This window comes from Choloepus didactylus, chromosome 1 (assembly GCF_015220235.1).
Source record: "Choloepus didactylus isolate mChoDid1 chromosome 1, mChoDid1.pri, whole genome shotgun sequence".
Taxonomy (NCBI): Eukaryota; Metazoa; Chordata; class Mammalia; order Pilosa; family Megalonychidae; genus Choloepus; species Choloepus didactylus.
Genome location: NC_051307.1, coordinates 120,367,832 through 120,388,961, shown reverse-complemented (window position 1 = coordinate 120,388,961; position 21,130 = coordinate 120,367,832). Strand labels below are relative to the sequence as shown.

Here is a 21,130-nt window from a genome sequence, read left to right as displayed (position 1 = left end):
ATAACATAATTATTTTTGCTGTACATTAAAGTTTATTATTACCCATAGTGAGAACAAGGCCTTTAGGAAATAGGGCACAGGATAGGAAGCCATGAGATTACATAAAAATGCAGAGTTCTGAAAATATGGAAAAGAAAACTTTAAGGGCATAGATGTTTCTATGTTTCACACGTTTGGACAGCTGCAATACCCAGAGCACCCTTTGAATCGGGTATGCTATCACTAGATGAACCTCAAGCTTTCGTGTCCTTGCTCATGCTTTGCAGTCAGAATTCCCTTCCACCACTCCCCATTTCTTCTGCAACTTTGGAATTTCTCCTTACTCTTCAATGCAACCTCCCTTACTTACCTTATTAGCTTTCTCTTTTCTTCCTGCCACACTTTGCTACTAAAGTAATCTGTCTTTTTATTTTGCCCTGTTTTATGAAGGGTTGTTTCTGTGCCTATTTCTTGCATTAGGTTATGAGATCTCTTTTGTGGTCTCCATGGTTGTTTTGCTTAATATTAATCAGGTAGTGAATAACTGCTTTTTGTTTCTTCTTTAAATTTAAATGAAACAGAAGCTGATTGTACAAGCCCACAGAGTATCCTCTGCTTGCATGGGTAGTACTTACTTGAGGATATAAGTATTTCATTTTACCTGTGTGCATGATTCAGGGCAAGATCGGGTTTCCTCATTCGTAGATAGCAAGTAACAAGCTTTGCCTCGATGAAACTTGCCACACTTGCTATATCCTCAGCAGATGCTTCAAATGTTTTTCCCAGAGCTGCCCCTTTGCTGCAAAGCTTTAAAAAAAATACAAAACTTCAAATTCCCTGATATTTTTAGCATTTAATTTGTCTTTTAAATAGGCAAAACATATATATATACACATACTTTTTCTTTAACTGCAAATAAAATATTAATATTTTGATGGTAAATTAAATAAATTGTTCCTGTTCACTATTTTATGACTATAATGAAAATCAAGTAACACATTTTACTGTAAAATGCTTCCTGTACAATATTTTTAAAAGCATGCCAGATTTTCAAGGAGTGTTATTTGCTAAGAATGTCTGTTTTAAAAATGAAGCACACAATAAGCAAAGATATTAATAGAAAACCAGGTGTAAATCATATTAAATACCAGTGATTTTATGAAAACCCAGCTGAGCAATGATCTAGCACACTATCAAGTTTGATTTAATACAATAAGAGGTATCGGAAGTAAACTCTTAGGAGCCATTAACATGATTGGTGATTAATTTGAGTCTGAATCATATTCTCTAGGATGTTACTCAAGGAAAAGAAGTGAAAATTTATTAGAATTTATTGGCAGAGGCCATAGGATCTGAAAAACATGGCAAGGATGTGGAATTCTTAATAAAAATTCCAGGAAATCAGTGGTTTCTGGGCACCATACATATACTGGAGAGGAAGAAAATAGTTAAATTTCTGGGGAAACCCAAACATTAAGAAGTATCAATACTAGGACAAGGGTAGATCAGTCTTTATTTTTTTTTTCCCTCAGAATTTTCCACTATTCCTTGGAGCTAAGGCTGATGGGGAAGCAGAAATCTTTTGTTTAGTGACCTTATTCGGTATATCTACTTCCTTTGTACTTTTCTCCCTCATCTGCGCATATACTTGGGAACTTTTCTCACAGAGGATACTAGTGCTTTTAGTTGATACTTATTTATATATGCCTTAATATAAAATTTCTTGTGTTCTAAATCCTGCTTATTTAGATGATATAATTTTTCTCTTACAGATTAATTCTTGAGACTAGCTTTTCAGTTATTGATAATTACATTTTTAAAGGTTATTGTTAATTATCTTTTAAATTATATTTTTAAAATTTAATTTGGGTATTGAAGAATGGCTAATTCTATTCTAAAATGTACTTCCCATATTAACTTTTTCCAGGAATTAGATTTCCATAATCTAAAATCTCAGTTTAATTACCCTAGTTTTAATTGTTAGTTACTTAATACTATCACTTTTGCTTGCATATCCTGTCAATTTTGGGGTTTCCTATTTTTAAAATTCTTTGCTAATTTGATGGGTGAAAAATGGTATTTCATTTATTCAGTCAAATATTTATTGAGCATCTGCTACTATATGCCAGCCAAAATAATTTGCTGCTTTTGCATTTTTATTTTCATTAAGTAGGCCTTTTTCATAAGGTTTGCCATTTTTAGTTCTATTGTGAATTCCTGTTTTCTATTCCTTGCCTATTTCCATTGCCACACTATCTGTTTCTTATTATGAGTTCTTAAATATATAAGCTATATATACTTTTCCTGTTAAAATTATATGTACATGATATGTAAGTTTCTCCTCCCCCTCTCAAATTATCATTCAGACAAGAGAGTAAACTTTTTTTCGTATTCTTACAAAAGCTGTAAGAGTAGACACTATAGAGCACTTCTATCAATTATTTATTTTTGGAAAAATAAACAACAAAGACTATTTTGGCAGTTACAATGGAAAAGACCTCAGTCAGTGCTAACTTTGGATGCTTTTATAAAGATCTCCTTCATAAACTTAGTAATAAAGAGAACAAAATATTTAACTCAGATTTAGTAATTAATCTTACAAGTCTGACCTCACGAATGTCAATGTGGTTGTAAACAGACCTCAAAACACCACTTCTAAAAGCACTATGTCAACTTGAGACAGGTCTCCCAATTCTCCCAATCTGGCCCCAGAAGAGTTAGAAAAAATCTAAACATACAGATTTCCAGATAAAAAAGATTTGTTGTATGACATAGCTCTTTATAAAGCTTGAATCAATAGAAAAAAAATGAGTAGAAATTGCATAGTTTTATTTTTTAATATCTCATGGCACTAACATTCGAAACTTTTGTTTAATTTGATCTTCCAAATAGGCATGTTTTTTCAAGCTTTAAAGACCCAAACCTCCCAGATTCTTCACACAAAATCACAGTCCAACAAGAATGAAACAAACAAGCCACACATAATACACAATCCTTGACCCCTCCTATTCATGTTATTCTCCGATATGAAGGTGCTGACGAGCCTCCCTTCTCAGATCCACTTTCTGTGGGGCGAATATGGAGGTCATTCTGGAAGTAGCTTCCCCGCTTCTCTGAGGACATTCCAATCCTTCATGACAAGAGGAAGCCAAACCCTGGATTTAATAATATTCAAGGCTTTGTCTATGAACACTGAGAAAAAGTGAAGAATAAATGCCTGATGTACTAATGGCTGCAATATTCTCCACTTCTATAAGATTCAAGGCCAGTAAAAGAATAAAAATGATCAATCTTAACACACTAAAGAGTATATTCAATGAAACCAAACTAGCAGACAGCAGTGAAACACAAGGATAATTTTTCAATTCACATTAAAATGCAAAAACAGCAACCCTCTGAGTAGGCTACATGAATACTTATGGTAATTTTGGTTTATCAATTAAGTAAGATTGAGAACTTCTCCGACTTTAGAAAAGTTTGTTTTATTTATTCTTGCCAAAATAAGTATATTTTGGAAATATGCTTTGCAAAAAGGCAATTGTTTGAAAATACATTGAAGTAAAAGGTAGAATTATAGGTACATGTAGAACTTGTCTATTTAAAATACTGGTGTCAGGATTATAAAAATATTCCATATATTTTCCTGATTTTAAAAATTTCAATCAGACATTTGTACTAATTGAGAAGTCAATTCTCCAAAAGATGAAAGGCATTAAAGTGCCATGAATTTATTTGAATGTAGGAAGGCTGACATTGTTCAACTCACAGTTTTCTAAAAATATGTACGTTAAGTCATGAAAATAAGGAAACAGACACTTTACTACTACCTGATGTAATATATCAATGAAAAGAATCTGAATTAGAAAGAATAAAATTGTGTTAATTTTTTATTTCAAAAGGAAGCTTAAAATATTTTTGAATAAAGTATGGAGCAATTAAAAGCCTAATATTTGAGGGAAACTGCTGCCAATGAGTATAGTTATTGTTTCGATGAGAAGTTAGATATTAAAAATATTTCAGTGATAAATTAGAATCATGAGCTCAAATTATTAAGGAAATACATATTTAATAAAAAAATTCATAATTTTCTGAGAATGAGATAATTATACTTTGGAGTTATAAAACACTTTTTCTTATATTTCTCAATGTTTTCTTAAGAGAGAAATATTAAATATATTTTCAGAAATTTTGGCACAAAGGGATTTCAATGTTTTTTTAAAAACAGATAAACAATAGCATAAAGCACAATAATGGCAGAAATAACCAATATTAAAAATTATGTTATTTTGTGGTTCCCATTCTTAAAATCCACCCACACATTTTTCTTTATGTAGGATCATCATTAGAAAGATTGATTCTGCTAATAGGTTCTCCCTTATTACATTATATGATGAGCATTTTCCCACTATATTCCTAGGAGATAATTTTCAGTAGTCCATGGAGATCCTCGAGGACAGAACAATAAATCTTGAAGATGTGGCATTATTTGAGTTATCAAATAACTACAAACAAAGATGTATGTCATCTATCCACTCAGTAACTTTTGAAAGTTATGTTGTTTTTTGAAATTACAAAATATATGTATATAAAGAGGGAGAGAAAGTTACCCATATCCAATTGCCATTAATTTTTGTCACATTTCCTTAGGTATTTTTTTCATGTTTTGCATCACAATAAAGATCATACTGTATTATACTGTATATAGTTTCCTACTGCTTCTTCTTTTGTATTTTTAATTAAAAACTAAAACATGTTCATTAAAAATAATCATCTTACAGTTGTATTTGGGGAATTCAATATCTCCCTCTTAGCAATTGATAGGACTAGTAGACAGGAAATTAGGAAGAATCTAATTGCCATATACAGCACATTTTATCCAATAACTGCAGAATATACACTTTTCCCAAGTGCTCATGGAAAAGTCAGCAATATAGACCATATTTTGGGCCATAAAACAAACTCAACAAATTGAGAAGAATTGAAAGCATAGAGACTATGTTCTCTGACCATAATGGAAACAAAACTCATCAGCAAAAAAAAATCCAATCTGAAAGTGGGCAAAAGACATGAAAAACTTCACCAAAAGGATATACAGAAAGCAAATAAGCATGGGACATTTTTTCATGAGATGAGAACTGCGTTTTGTGATACTCATGGAAGGAAGTTGGCCAATCCTTTTGTAAAATGACTTCCTTATTTTTGGATTTTATTTCTCAATCATCTTTCAGTTTGTTAGCACCCACTTTCAAGTAATGTTTTCAAGAAGCAGACATGTGTATGGTAACTTTTCTGAGTGCATACATAGCTGAAGATGTATTTTGCTGACTTTACACATGTAAGTGAACTTGGCTGAGTATACAGTTCTTGGGATATGAGTAATTTTTATGTAAATATGTATGTCTTCATTTACATTCTGGTACTTAGCATTGCAAAGAAGAATAAACATAATATTTTTTAAAAATGAAACCAGACATACTTTAAGATAAATCCTATGCTGACATTTCTCACCTTTTCCCAAGCATGTAGTATTTTTTCCTTTATTCTTGTGATTCAAAATTATCGCTACGATGAGTCCAGTTGTGTTCTCTTTTCATCTATTTTCCCAGTTTGTATTCTCAGGTATTTTTCTTTTCATTTTCTTCAGTTACTTCTTTGGTTATTGCTCCTATTCCAACACTCCTGGTTTCTTCTCAAGAAAGTAATTCTTAATTGGCATCTTTTGTCTTTGTTTTCATATCTATTATTAGGATCTCCTTGAGTTTTTCAGTTCTTTTTTTTTCTGCATTCCAGGAGGTTGTCTAAAAGTTGTCTGCTATGTCATTGGTTTTATATTCTCCATTAACACTACACTTCTTTTTTTTTTTTTTTTTTTTTTAATCATCATTTTATTGAGATATATTCACATACCATGCAGTCATACAAAACAAATTGTACTTTCGATTGTTTACAGTACCATTACATAGTTGTACATTCATCACCTAAATCAATCCCTGACACCTTCATTAGCACACACACAAAAATAACAAGAATAATAATTAGAGTGAAAAAGAGCAATTGAAGTAAAAAAGAACACTAGGTACCTTTGTCTGTTTGTTTGCTTCCCCTACTTTTCTACACATCCATCCATAAACTAGACAAAGTGGAGTTTGGTCCTTATGGCATTCCCAATCCCACTGTCACCCCTCATAAGCTACATTTTTATACAACTGTCTTCGAGATTCATGGGTTCTGGGTTGTAGTTTAATAGTTTCAGGTATCCACCACCAGCTACCCCAATTCTTTAGAACCTAAAAAAGGTTGTCTAAAGTGTGCGTAAGAGTGCCCACCAGAGTGATCTCTCGGCTCGTTTTGGAATCTCTCTGCCACTGAAGCTTATTTCATTTCCTTTCACATCCCCCTTTTGGTCAAGAAGATGTTCTCCATCCCACGATGCCGGGTCTACATTCCTCCCCGGGAGTCATATTCCACGTTGCCAGGGAAATTCACTTCCCTGGGTGTCTGATCCCACGTAGGGGGGAGGGCAGTGATTTCACCTTTCAAGTTGGCTTAGCCAGAGAGAGAGGGCCACATCTGAGCAACAAAGACGCATTCAGGAGGAGACTCTTAGGCACAAATACAGGGAGGCCTAGCCTCTCCTTTGCAGCAACCGTCTTCCCAAGGGTAAAACTTATGGTAGAGGGCTCAACCCATCAAACCACCAGTCCCCTATGTCTGTGGTCATGTTAGCAACCATGGAGGTGGGGTAGGCGAATACCCCTGCATTCTCCACAGGCTCCTCAAGGGGGCACTACATCTTTTTTTTTTTTTTCCTTGTTTGTCTTTTTTCTTTTTTTTCTTTTTTTTTTTTTTTAACTTTCCCTTCTTTTTTCAAATCAACTGTATGAAAAAAAAAGTTAAAAAGAAAACAAACATACAATAAAAGAACATTTCAAAGAGACCATAGCAAGGGAGTAAGAAAAAGACAACTAACCTAAGATAACTGCTTAACTTCCAACATGTTCCTACTTTACCCCAAGAAAGTTACATAATATAGCAACATTTCAGTGAACTTGTTCCTACTACATCCATCAGAAATTAACAGACCATAGTCATTTCTGGGCATCCCCAGAACGTTAAATAGCTTATCTGTTCTTCTTGGATTATTGTTCCCCCTTCCTTAATTGCTCTCTACTGCTAGTTCCCCTACATTCTACATTATAAACCATTTGTTTTACATTTTTCAAAGTTCACATTAGTGGTAGCATATAATATTTCTCTTTTTGTGCCTGGCTTATTTCGCTCAGCATTATGTCTTCAAGGTTCATCCATGTTGTCATATGTTTCACCAGATCGTTCCTTCTTACTGCCGCGTAGTATTCCATCGTTTGTATATACCACATTTTATTTATCCACTCATCTGTTGAAGGACATTTGGGTTGTTTCCATCTCTTGGCAATTGTGAATAATGCTGCTATGAACATTGGCGTGCAGATATCTGTTCGTGTCACTGCTTTCCGATCTTCCGGGTATATACCGAGAAGTGCAATCGCTGGATCGAATGGTAGCTCTATATCTAGTTTTCTAAGGAACTGCCAGACTGACTTCCAGAGTGGCTGAACCATTATACAGTCCCACCAACAATGAATAAGAGTTCCAATTTCTCCACATCCCCTCCAGCATTTGTAGTTTCCTGTTTGTTTAATGGCAGCCATTCTAACCGGTGTTAGATGGTATCTCATTGTGGTCTTAATTTGCATCTCTCTAATAGCTAGTGAAGCTGAACATTTTTTCATGTGTTTCTTGGCCATTTGTATTTCCTCTTCAGAGAACTGTCTTTTCATATCTTTTGCCCATTTTATAATTGGGCTGTCTGTACTATTGTCATTGAGTTGTAGGATTTCTTTGTATATGCAAGATATCAGTCTTTTGTCAGATACATGGTTTCCAAAAATTTTTTCCCATTGAGTTGGCTGCCTCTTTACCTTTTTGAGAAATTCCTTTGAGGTGCAGAAACTTCTAAGCTTGAGGAGTTCCCATTTATCTATTTTCTCTTTTGTTGCTTGTGCTTTGGGTGTAAAGTCTAGGAAGTGGCCTCCTAATACAAGGTCTTGAAGATGTTTTCCTACATTATCTTCTAGGAGTTTTATGGTACTTTCTTTTATATTGAGATCTTTGGTCCATTTTGAGTTAATTTTTGTGTAGGGGGTGAGGTAGGGGTCCTCTTTCATTCTTTTGGATATGGATATCCAACTCTCCCAGCCCCATTTGTTGAAAAGACCGTTATGGCTCAGTTCGGTGACTTTGGGGGCCTTATCAAAGATCAGTCGGCCATAGATCTGAGGGTCTATCTCTGAATTCTCAATTCGATTCCATTGATCTATATGTCTATCTTTGTGCCAGTACCATGCTGTTTTGGCAACTGTGGCTTTATAATAAGCTTCAAAGTCAGGGAGTGTAAGTCCTCCCACTTCGTTTTTCTTTTTTAGAGTGTCTTTAGCAATTCGAGGCATCTTCCCTTTCCAAATAAATTTGATAACTAGCTTTTCCAAGTCTGCAAAGTAGGTTGTTGGAATTTTGATTGGGATTGCATTGAATCTGTAGATGAGTTTGGGTAGAATTGACATCTTAATGACATTTAGCCTTCCTATCCATGAACATGGAATATTTTTCCATCTTTTAAGGTCCCCTTCTATTTCTTTTAGTAGAGTTATGTAGTTTTCTTTGTATAGGTCTTTTACATCTTTGGTTAAGGTTATTCCTAGGTACTTGATTTTTTTAGTTGCTATTGAAAATGGTATCTTTTTCTTGAGTGTCTCTTCAGTTTGTTCATTTCTAGCATATAGAAACATGACTGACTTATGTGCATTAATCTTGTATCCCGCTACTTTGCTAAATTTGTTTATTAGCTCTAGTAGGTGTATCGTTGATTTCTCAGGGTTTTCTAGATATAAGATCATATCATCTGCAAACAATGACAGTTTTACTTCTTCTTTTCCAATTTGGATGCCTTTTATTTCTTTGTCTTGCCGGATTGCCCTGGCTAGCACTTCCAGCACAATGTTGAATAACAGTGGTGACAGCGGGCATCCTTGTCTTGTTCCTGATCTTAGAGGGAAGGCTTTCAGTCTCTCACCATTGAGTACTATGCTGGCTGTGGGTTTTTCATATATGCTCTTTATCATGTTGAGGAAGTTTCCTTCAATTCCTACCTTTTGAAGTGTTTTTATCAAAAAGGGATGTTGGATTTTGTCAAATGCTTTTTCAGCATCTATTGAGATGATCAATTGATTTTTCCCTTTCGAGTTTTTAATGTGTTGTAATACATTGATTGTTTTTCTTATGTTGAACCATCCTTGCATGCCTGGAATGAACCCCACTTGGTCATGGTGTATGATTTTTTTAATGTGTCTTTGGATTCGATTTGCAAGTATTTTGTTGAGGATTTTTGCATCTATATTCATTAGGGAGATTGGCCGGTAGTTTTCCTTTTTTGTAGCATCTTTGCCTGGTTTTGGTATTAGATTGATGTTAGCTTCATAAAATGAGTTAGGTAGTGTTCCATTTTTTTCAACGTTTTGAAAGAGTTTGAGTAAGATTGGTGTCAGTTCTTTCTGGAAAGTTTGGTAGAATTCCCCTGTGAAGCCATCTGGCCCTGGGCATTTATTTGTGGGAAGATTTTTGATGACTGTTTGGATCTCTTTGCTTGTGATGGGTTGGTTGAGGTCTTCTGTTTCTTCTCTGGTCAGTCTAGGTTGTTCATATGTTTCCAGGAAATTGTCCATTTCTTCTACATTATCCAGTTTGTTGCCATACAGTTGTTCATAATATCCTCTTATAATTTTTTTAATTTCTTCAGGATCTGCAGTTATGTCACCTTTTTCATTCATTATTTTGTTTATATGGGTCTTCTCTCTTTTTGATTTTGTCAGTCTAGCTAGGGGCTTGTCAATCTTGTTGATCTTCTCAAAGAACCAACTTTTGGTGATATTTATCCTTTCTATTGTTTTTTTGTTCTCTATGTCATTTATTTCTGCTTTAATCCTTGTTATTTCTTTTCTTGTACTTGGTTTAGGATTGGTTTGCTGTTCATTTTCTAGCTTCTTCAGTTGATCCATTAGTTCTTTGATTTTGGCTCTTTCTTCCTTTTTAATATATGCATTTAGTGCTATAAATTTCCCCCTTAGCACTGCTTTTGCTGCATCCCATAGGTTTTGGTATGTTGTGTTCTCATTTTCATTCGTCTCTATATATTTAGCAATTTCTCTTGCTATTTCTTCTTTAACCCACTGATTGTTTAGGAGTGTGTTGTTTAACCTCCAGGTATTTGTGAATTTTCTAAGTCTCTGATGGTTATTGACTTCTAATTGTATTCCATTGTGGTCAGAGAATGTGCTTTGAATAATTTCAATCTTTTTAAATTTATTGAGGCTTGTTTTATGTCCCAGCATATGATCTATTCTGGAGAAAGTTCCGTGAGCACTAGAAAAGTATGTGTATCCTGGTGATTTGGGATGTAATGTCCTGTAGATGTCTGTTAAATCTAATTCATTTATCAGATTGTTTAGGTTTTCAATTTCCTTATTGGTCTTCTGTCTGGTTGATCTATCTATAGGAGAGAGTGATGTGTTGAAGTCTCCCACAATTATTGTGGAAACATCAATTGCTTCCTTTAGTTTTGCCAATGTTTCTCTCATGTATTTTGTGGCACCTTGATTGGGTGCATAGACATTTACAATTGTTATTTCTTCTTGCTGAATTGCCCCTTTTATTACTATGTAGTGGCCTTCTTTGTCTCTCAAAACATCCCTGCATTTGAAGTCTATTTTATCTGAGATTAATATTGCTACACCTGCTTTCTTTTGGCTGTAGCTTGCATGAAATATTCTTTTCCATCCTTTCACTTTCAGTTTCTTTGTGTCCCTGTGTCTAAGATGAGTCTCTTGTATGCAACATATTGATGGTTCATTTTTTTTGATCCATTCGGCGAATCTATATCTTTTAATTGGGGAGTTTAATCCATTTACATTCAACGTTAAATCCGTGAAGGCATTTCTTGAATCGGCCATCTTATCCTTTGGATTATGTTTGCCATATTTTTCCCTCTCTCTATTAATATCCTTTATTGTACCCATACCAAATCTCTTTAGTACTGAACCTTTCTCCAAGTCTCTCTGTCCTGTCTTTGTTTCTCTGTCTGTAGGGCTCCCTTTAGTATCTCCAGTAGGGCAGGTCTCTTGTTAGCAAATTCTCTCAGCATTTCTTTGTCTGTGAAAAATTTAAGCTCTCCCTCAAATTTAAAGGAGAGCTTTGCTGGATAAAGTATTCTTGGCTGGAAATTCCTCTCACTCAGAATTTTAAATATATCGTGCCACTGCCTTCTCGCCTCCATGGTGGCTGCTGAGTAGTCACTACTTAGTCTTATGCTGTTTCCTTTGTATGTGGTGAATTGCTTTTCTCTTGCTGCTTTCAGAACTTGCTCCTTCTCTTCTATGTTTGACAGTGTGATCAGTATATGTCTCGGAGTGGGTTTTTTTGGATTTATTCTATTTGGAGTTCGCTGAGCATTTATGATTTGTGTATTTATGTTGTTTAGAAGATTTGGGAAGTTTTCCCCAACAATTTCTTTGAATACTCTTCCTAGACCTTTACCCTTTTCTTCCCCTTCTGGGACACCAATGAGTCTTATATTCGGACGTTTCATATTATCTATCATATCCCTGAGGTCCATTTCGAGTTTTTCAATTTTTTTCCCCATTCTTTCTTTTATGCTTTCATTTTCCATTCTGTCATCTTCCAGGTCACTGATTCGTTGTTCAACTTCCTCTAGTCTTGTACTATGAGTGTCCAGAATCTTTTTAATTTGGTCAACAGTTTCTTTAATTTCCATAAGATCATCCATTTTTTTATTTAGTCTTGCAATGTCTTCTTTATGCTCTTCTAGGGTCTTCTTGATTTCCTTCATATCCCGTACTATGGTCTCATTGTTCATCTTTAGTTCTTTGAGTAGCTGCTCTAGGTGTGTCTGTTCTGGTCTTTTGATTTGGGTGCTTGGGCTTGGGTTATCCATATCGTCTGGTTTTTTCATATGCTTTATAATTTTCTGTTGTTTTTGGCCTCGTGGCATTTGCTGAACTTGATAGGGTTCTTTTAGGGTTTGTAGACCAGTTGAAGTCCTTATCTCTAATTTATCAGATCTACAGCTTCGTGGAGTACACTTTCTCTAACTAACCAGCAGGTGGCGTCCACGAGCCACCTGTTCTCCACAAGCCAGATCTCCCCTGCTTAGCCTTTTTGGTGAGTGGGGGAGTGAGTCTTGTGGGGCCCAATTGGTGTACCAAGCTTGCGTGTGTAGTTGGTGTTGCCTGCCCTGTATGTGGGGCGTGTTTCTGGGCAGTCGGGGAGGGGGGGGTGGCCCTAACAATCAAATCTCCCTGATGATCCTAGAGTTTTAAAGCTGCTGCAATAGTCTAATCCTTCAGTTCAGTCCTGCCACAGTTTGTCTCTGCCACTGACCCACAAGTCTTTGGTATTGGCGTATGGCTCCTGAGACTTGCAAGTGGGCCCCTCTTCCAGGCTGTGCACCCCGGGTCCTCTGTTGAGGGATGACTGTGCTATGTCACAGGTGAGTGCCGTCCCCCCAGGGCAGTTCTGGGCTGCTGGGCTGTGTTGGGAGGCTCCCAGTCTGCTCAAATGATGGCTGAATGGGTCTCTGTTAATTCACACTGCTCCCCCTTCCCAGCTCTGGGACATTCAGCTGAGGTTGCAGGGAAGGCTAATGTCCACGCCCAGTTTTGTGGTGTGTGCCTGTTATTTGAAGCACTTCCGTCACACTGGGTTGTCTGGGGCAGCTCTGGGCTATGGGGCTGGCGATGGGCAGGAGTGTTTCCTGTCCACCAGGATGGTGGCTGTGAGCGGACACCCCCCTTTTCTTGGGAAGTTGTGTTGTTTAGTGAATTTTCTCAGCCACTGGATTATTGCCTTTTGTCTCAGAGCTCTCTTAGTTCTGCTCTTGACTTGACGTGCCCAAATTTCAATTCTTTGAAGCTTTCTGTATTGAGCTTCTTAGAGTAATTGTTTTAGAAAAAGCAAAAAGGATTTAAAAAAAAAAAAAAAAAAAACGGCCCTCCTCAGAGATCTAATGGGTTATTGAAATGCTAATAGACAAAGCAACCAGGGCCATTAAGGAAAGGTGCACAGGGCAGAGAGATCAGCCTTGCTTCGGGATTTGCATATGCGCCTCAAGGCCTGATTTCCGCCCTTCCCCTTTCTGTGTTCACCAGAACTCCAAAAATCCTCTGCTTTTATTTTGGAGTTTTTCGTGTTGTTTTTTTTCTATGCCTGTCTCCTCTCTGCTGGGCTGGCTGCTCTCAGAGTCTCTGGTGTCTGGTCTCAGTCTATCTATGGTTGGAGATTGAATCAGTAGAATGAGTTTCCGATAAGAGCAGCCACTGCAATTCTCCCTTCTCCTTCCTGGAGCTGACAGCCCCTCCTCCCCCGGGACTGAGCCTGGCAGGGAGGGGCGCGGGTCCCCTGGCCGCAAAAACTTACAGATTTCGCTGATCTCAGCAGTTCCACGTTTTCATGAGTGTTGTATGAAGTATGCCCAAAGACAGATTGCTCTGTGGTGTCCAGTCCACGCAGTTCCTGGCTTTTTACCTACTTTCCTGGAGGAGTAACTAAAACATACAGCTCACCAGTCTGCCATCTTGCCCCGCCTCACTACACTTCTTTTTAAAAATTAATTTGTTTCATTTTTTAATTTTTATTTTTTATTGGAGAACTTGTAAGTTCACAGAAAAATCATGCAGAGAATGAAGAGTTGCCAAATATCACCCCTCACAGTTTTCCCTATTATTAACAATATGAATTAGTGTGTTACCTTTGTTGCAACTGAAGAAACAATATTATTATATTATACTATCAACTATAATCCACATTTAACTTTTATTTTATTAAGTAGGTTCCACTGTTTGTGTAGTTAAGTCCTACATTTTCTTTCTTTTCTTTTCTTTTTTTTTTTTTTGGAGGGACTGGTTCTTTATTTCAAAAGGAAATTTGTCAATTTTCAGTATCAAAACAGTTGCATTACTGGTTTCTCTTTCTCCCAGTCTGCCCCCAAAAGAGACCACACCAAGGAGGGTACACTTTAAGCCAATAAGCTGCAGGATGCACATCTAACGGACCTCATCAAAAGGGGGAAACTGGGTGGGGAAAGGAATTGTAAAAGACCAGCATACTGCCAGCCCAGACAGTAGAGAGCACTCACAACCAGATGGGGTGGCCAGCGCTCTGCAACCCCCAAAAAGCAAAGTTTCAAAATAATATAAAATTTAAAAAAGGTTTTGTACATAACCTATTCAAGATTTCTCCAGCACTGGCTGATACAAAGCATGAGATGGCACTTTAAAGAGACGGTAGCTTCAGACCCAGAAAAGGGTGATGTTTCATATAGCTAAATCAGTGGCAAAAATGTGATTTTCTTTACTTTCCTTTTTTAAAGGGAGGCAGGAGAGTACATCAGTGGTCACCTCAACATAAGGGGCATATGATCCATTCTGTAGCTGTTGGGGAGGGGGTAGAGAAAGGAGGGGACAAAGATTTGTTCTCAGGGGTCTCACTGTATTAATTTGGTCACTTTTGATGAGGAAACAAAAAATAATAATAATAAACTTGCCCTAAGATACCTTAAAGCTGAAAACCTGAACAGTACTTTTCCTTTTGTTTTTTCAGGCTAACTCCTGGAATCGCCTTTCTGGTTTGGCGGGTGCTTTGTATAGAGCAATGAGGTTTCCCACAATGGAGTTTTTTCCTGAACTATGTTCGGTTCTCAGTGAGGCAGGCCCATACCTCTTTCTCTCCTCTATGGAGAGAGCAATGTGTATTAAGCTGAAAGTTACCTTCCAAAAAGAAGAAAGGGATTAGATTGCTGCTTCAGAGCTGTGGAATTATTTGGAATGTTTTACAAATGATTGCTACCACAACAAAAAGGGGGGTAATTACAAAATGTATACATCACAACATGCTTTTAAAGACACTTGCATTGTGCTCACATTCCCTTAAATGTTGTTCCCAAAGGTGCTCAGCCCCTAGCCCAGCTGCAATCTCTGGGAGAGGCAGAGGCAATTTGGTGAAAAAGACACTGGGCCAGGGATGGGTGGGTGGGTGTGTGGATGTACCGGGAGAGGAGAAAGCAGCCTTCCAGTTAAAGATCAGCCCTCAGCTTAAAGGTCAGCTTCGGGCAGGCTGGCCTCAGGCTGAGTCGGGGTGAAAGGGAGGAGGGTGGCACTGGGGTGCTCTACATTTCCTTCAGGTCAAGCAGAGTCTGGTCCAGCATTCTTTGTGTACAGAGGTGCTCCTCTTTGGTGCATTTCAGTTTATCTTCCAAATCATCGTCTTTTCCAGCTTGGCTACCGATCTCTCAGCAAACTCAGCATGGGTCTCTGTCTCCTTAAGTTTATCAGTAAGAATCTTTATCTCGTCTTTATATTTGTCTTCTTTTTGAGACTACTTCTCTTCAGCAGCACTCAGACACTTCAGGTTCTGGTCCATCAGTCTGATCTGCTCATCCATCTCTAGGCAACGGGACTCTGCCAGCTCAGCTCATTCCTCAGTGCGTTTCAAGTCCCCTTCAATAATCACCAACTTGGGAGCCACCTCCTCGTACTACCGATCTGCCTCTTCTGCCATGTGTTTAGCTTCTTTGAGTTGGATTTCCTGGAGTTCCATCTTTTCTTCATTTTTTAAAGCCCGGTTTTCAATAACCTTCATACCTCTCTCGCTCTCATCAGCAGTTTTCTCCGCTTCCTCCAGTTTTTGCAGGGCAGTGGCCAGGCGCTCCTGAGCGCGGTCCAGCTCCTCTTCAACCAGCTGTATCCGACGGTTCAAGGAGACCACCTCAGCCTCAGCCTGTTCACGGGCCCACCTTTCTCCTTCCACTTCCCGCTGGAGGCGCTCGGCTCTCTCCTCAGCATCATCTGCCTGCTGCTGCAGAACCTGGATCTTGCGCTTCACCGCCTCGATGGTGGTAATCCCGGCCATGGTGCCCACCCAACAATTGCTCGCACTCAGGTTTCTGCTTCCTCCGCTTGGCTTTGCAGCCGCTTGTCCTCCTATGTTTTCTTAATGTAATTTTATTGAGATATGTTCACATACCAGATAATCATCCAAAGTGTACAATCAATGGTTCATGGTATCATCATATAGTAGTTCATTCATCACCATTATCAATTTTTGAACATTTTCATTACTCTAAAAAAAAATGAGAATAAAAATAAAAATAAAAAAGAACACCCAAAACATCTTATACACCCCCTCCCCACCTATTATTCGTTTTCCTTTTGTTCCCATTTTTCTACTCATCTGTCCATACACTGAATAAAAGAAGTGGGAGTCACAAGGTTTTCACAATTACACAGCCAAACTGTAAAAGCTATATATAATCATCTTCAACATTCAAGGCTACTGGATTGCAATTCAACAGTTTCAGGTATTTCCTTCTAGCTATTCTAATACACTAAAAACTAAAAAGGGATATCCATATGATGCAATAAGAATAACCTCCAGAATGACCTCTTGACTCTATTTGAAATCTCTCAGCCACTGAAATTTTATTTCATTTATCTTCCCCCTTTTGGTTCAACAAGGCTTTCTCAATCCCACAATGCCAGGTCCAGGCTCATCCCTGGGAGTCATGCCCGTGTTGCCAGGGAGATTTACACCCCTGGGAGTCATGTCTCACATGGGGGGATGGCAGTCAGTTTACCTGTGGAGTTGGCTTAGAGAGTGTTCTGGTTTGCCAATGCTGTCATTATGCAAAATATCAGAAATGGACTGGCTTTTTTTTTTTTTTAATTTTATTTTGAAATAGATTCAAAGTTACATGAATAGTTGCAAAAACAATACTAGCCCCATACACAGAATTCCATCATACCCTGACCCCCCTCCCCCAATAGCTCAATCCACCAACTTTAATAAGCTGTCACATCACTATTTCTTTCCCTTCCTCCCTCCTTCCCTCCCTATCATCCATCATATATTTCTCTGTCTTCTGAATATATGAGAGTTAGCTGCACACATCCTTGAACATACACTATAATTCACGTATGTACTTCCCATGAACAAGAACATTCTTTTATGTAATTCCATTAAGCACAGCTAAGAAGTATAAGAGATTCAACAATGATACAAAGCTTACATTCTATATTTCCTTTTCCTTATGTCTCAACTGTGTCCCTTCGAGCCACCTGTCCTCCTCCACCCTCCAATCCCATCCAAGTTCATCCTTGGCATTCAATTGTCGTCTAGTTAGTCTTTTTTTTTTCTTTTTTCAATTGTGGAAACATATATACAGCCTAAATCTTCCCATTCCACCCTTTTCCTAGCATTCCATTAGTGGGATTAATCACATTTAGAATGTTGTAATGCTCTTTCCCACCATCCATTACTAGAAATTTCCCTTCACCTCAAACAGCAACCCTACATTCCTTTCTTAACTTCCCATTGCCCCTTCTCCCATTTCTCTTAACCCAAACTCTACTTTTCATCTCTATGGTTATATTCTCTGATAATTTCTTTGTGTTTACTGTGGGGCTTAAAATTAACCTCTTAAATCCCTATCAATCTTGTTTTTCTTTGATACCACCTTCACTTCAATAGGGCACATAAACTATGTTCCTATACTCCTTCATTCCCCCACCTTTATATAGTTGTCTAAAATTACATATTTTACATTGAGTTCAAAACCATTGATTTGTCCTTAGAGTTTGTATATTTTTTATCATGTGGGAAGTAAATAGTGGAGTTATAGTTCAAAAATTATTGACTTCTATTTGTATTCCATTGTGTTTGGAGAATGTCCTTTGAGTATATTCAGTTTTTTTTTTTTTTTTTAATTTCTTGAGGCTTGTTTTGTCCCAGCTTATGGTCCCTTCTGGAGAAAGATCCATGATCACTAGAGAAAAATGAGTGTCCTGGTGATTTGGGATGTAAAGTACTATATATGTCTGTTAAAATTCTCTATATCTCTTTCTCCTTTCTTTGTTTCTCCATTGGTAGGGCTTCCTTTAGAATCTGAAGTAGGGCAGGTCTTTTATTGGCAAAGGCTCTCAGCATTTGTTTGTCTGTGAAAAATTTAAGCTCTCCCTCAAATTTGAAGGAGAGTTTTGCTGGATAAAGTATTCTTGGCTGGAAATTTTTCTCTCTCAGAATTTTAAATATGTCATGCCACTGCCTTCTCGCCTCCATAGTGGCCACTGGGTAGTCACTGCTTAGTCTTATATTGTTTCCTTTGTATGTGGTGAATTGCTTTTCTCTTGCTGCTTTCAGAACTTGCTCCTTCTCTTCAGTATTTGATAATCTGATCAAAATATGTCTTGGGGTGGGTTTATTTGGATTTATTCTATTTGGAGTTCGCTGGGCATTTATGCTTTGTGTGTTTATATTGTGTAGAAGGTTGGGGAATTTTTCCCCAACAATTTATTTGAATACTCTTTCTAGACCTTTACCCTTCTCTTCCCCTTCTGGGACACCAATGAGTCTTAAGTTTGGACATTTTATTTTATCTATCGTATCCCTGAGATCCATTGCGATTTTTTCAATTTTTTTCTCCATTCTTTCTTTTGTTCTTTCATTTTCTGTTCTGTGGATTTCTAGGACACTGAGATGTTGTTCAGCTTCCTCTAGTCTTGTATTGTGAATATCCAGAGTCTTTTTAATTTGGCCAACAGTTTCTTTTATTTCCATAAGATCGTCTATTTTTTTATTTACTCTTGCAATGTCTTCTTTATGCTCTTCTAGGGTCTTTTTTATGGCACTTATATCCTGGGCCATGGTCCTCTTGATGTCCTTTAAATCCTTTGCCATGTTTTCGTTCTTTGATTGTAGTTCTTTAATTAATTTTGCAAGGTATAACGTTTCTTCCGAAACCTTGATTTGTGTGTTTGGAGCTGGATTCTCCATATCATCTGGTTTTATCATATGTATTAAGATTTTCTGTTGTTTTTGGCCTCTTGGCATTTGTATTGCTTGATAGGGTTCTTTCAAGTTGTATCAAAAAAAAAAAGGATATCAATCTAATTTTTCAGAGACACAGTTTGGTGACGTACACTTTCTCTAAGTAACCAGCAGATGGCGTCTGTGAGCCACGTATATCCCTCCAGTCAGTTCTCAACCTTTTTTCCTGCGTAGTGTGGGGAAATAATTCTTGTGTGTTCAGTTGGGGAGCTCAGCCTGGGCACGCCACTGGAGTCGCCCACCCTGAATGTGGGGCGCACACACGGGTGGCCCATAAACCATCGGACTTGGCGTAGAGCCCTGGGTTCTCCGAGCAGCTTCCCACTCCCAGCCTCGATCCTCCCTCAGCCAAGAGGGATGCCATGCTGTGTCATCAGTGTGCGCCGTCCCTCTAGGGAAGCCCTGGGCCACTTAGCTGTGCCGCGGGGTTCTCAGCTCTTTTCAGAATGCAGAATGTGTGAGGCTGTCTTTACTGCAACGCCTTGTGGGCTGAGAGCAGCTGAGGTTTTCTCCACAGAGAAAGAGCGAGAGACAGAATATTTCCCCCAATTCTCCCAAGGTCAGTTTTCACCAAAAGCCTCTGTCTGCTTATTGAGGATTTGCTGTCTGTATTGAGCAGTTAATACTAAAACCTCACTTGGAGTTGGCCTGAGAGATTGCACGGTGTGGCTTCCGTGATGCAGGGGCTCTTGGCTCTAGGTTATCAGCTCTCAGTGCGGTTCTGCAGTTTTACTTACAGATTTTATGCTGTGATCTTGGGCATTCCTCCCAATTCATGTCGGTGGAAGTTGAGTGTACAGTCATGTTTGTCTCCCTGCTGTTATTCCAGGTTATTTACTGGTTTTTTGTTCATTTATGAATTGTTCTGGGGGAGACTAAGTCTTCCACTTCTTTCTATGCTGCCATCTTCCCAGAATTCCTGGATTGGCTTTTATAAAGGGGGTTTGTTTGGCTACAAATTTGCAGTTTTGTGACCATAAAAGTGTTCATGCTAAGGCATCAACAAGAGGATACCTTCACTAAAGAATGGCCAATGGCATCAGGAACACTTTTGTTAGCTGGGAAAGCAGGTGGCTGGTGTCTGCTTGTCCCGGGTTGTGTTTCAGCTCCTTTCTCTCAGTTCCTATGTGACTTTGCTCCTTTCTCCCAGGGTATTTCTCTCTAAGCATCTGGAGTCCTCTCTTATCTTCTCCAGGGCAAAATCTGGGCTTCATCTCTTGGGTTGGCATCCCCAAACGTTCTTCTGTCCACAACTCCAAGCATCTGCAAACATCAGTAAGCCTCTTGGTCTGTGTTGGCTCTTAGCTTCTCTCTTAAATACTCCAGGGAACTAATCAAGACCTACCCTGAAGGGGTGTGGCCATAACTCCATGGAAATAATCTAATCAAATTCCTCACCTGCAGTTGGATGAGTCACATCTCCATGGAAACATTCAATTTAAAGATTCCACCCTAATCAAAAGACTAATAAATCTTCCCCCACAAGATTGCATTAAAGAACAAGGCTTTTCTGGAGGGATATAATAGATCCAAACTGGCACAGAGAGAGAGGTCACATCTGAGCAACAAAAGAGGTTCTCTGGGGGTGACTCAGGCATAATTATAAGTAGGCTTAGCTTCTTTCTCCTTTGCAGGAATAATTTTTATAAGGACAAGCCCCAAGATCAAGGGCTTGGCCTATCAAATTGATAGTCCCCAATGCTTGTGAAAATATCAGGAATTCCCCAGGTGAGGAGGTTTAATATCCCCATATTTTTCCCCATTCCCTCAAGAGGACTTTGCAAATACTTTTTTTAAATTCTCTGTCCAAATTACTCTGGGATGTATCGGGGCATCACACTAACCTATACAAACCAACAAGATCTCACTCCCTATTCAAGGTTTCATGCAATTATGGTGTTCAAATAGACTGAACATACAAGTTAAATTAGATAGTATGCTACAGAACACATAAATTTTGCACCAAATAAACATCTCTTCCCTTGGTCTCACACAGAAGTTAAAGTTTTAAAACACATCCTTTACCCATTAGTCTGATTTCCTTTAGTCCTAACTAGATCAGCTTCATTCATATCTCCAATTGAAGTCTAATCTGTTTTTTAGTTTTTTTTTTTTTTTTTTAACAGTTGCTGTATTGAGTAATACTGACTTTCACAGCTGC

The 21,130-nt window shown here is 38.0% G+C and overlaps 1 protein-coding gene and 1 pseudogene across 2 annotated transcripts in view; both read right to left on the bottom strand.

The window, feature by feature from the left end:
* Positions 1-21,130, bottom strand: part of SPATA16 (spermatogenesis associated 16) — a 320,164-nt gene that overhangs the window by 202,121 nt on the left and 96,913 nt on the right. For both annotated transcript variants that reach the window (XM_037840523.1, XM_037840529.1), the window contains exon 3: positions 641-786. In XM_037840523.1, the coding sequence (XP_037696451.1) occupies positions 641-786 (146 nt within the window). The remainder of the gene's footprint in view (positions 1-640; positions 787-21,130) is intronic.
* Positions 15,254-16,022, bottom strand: LOC119537922 (annotated as a pseudogene).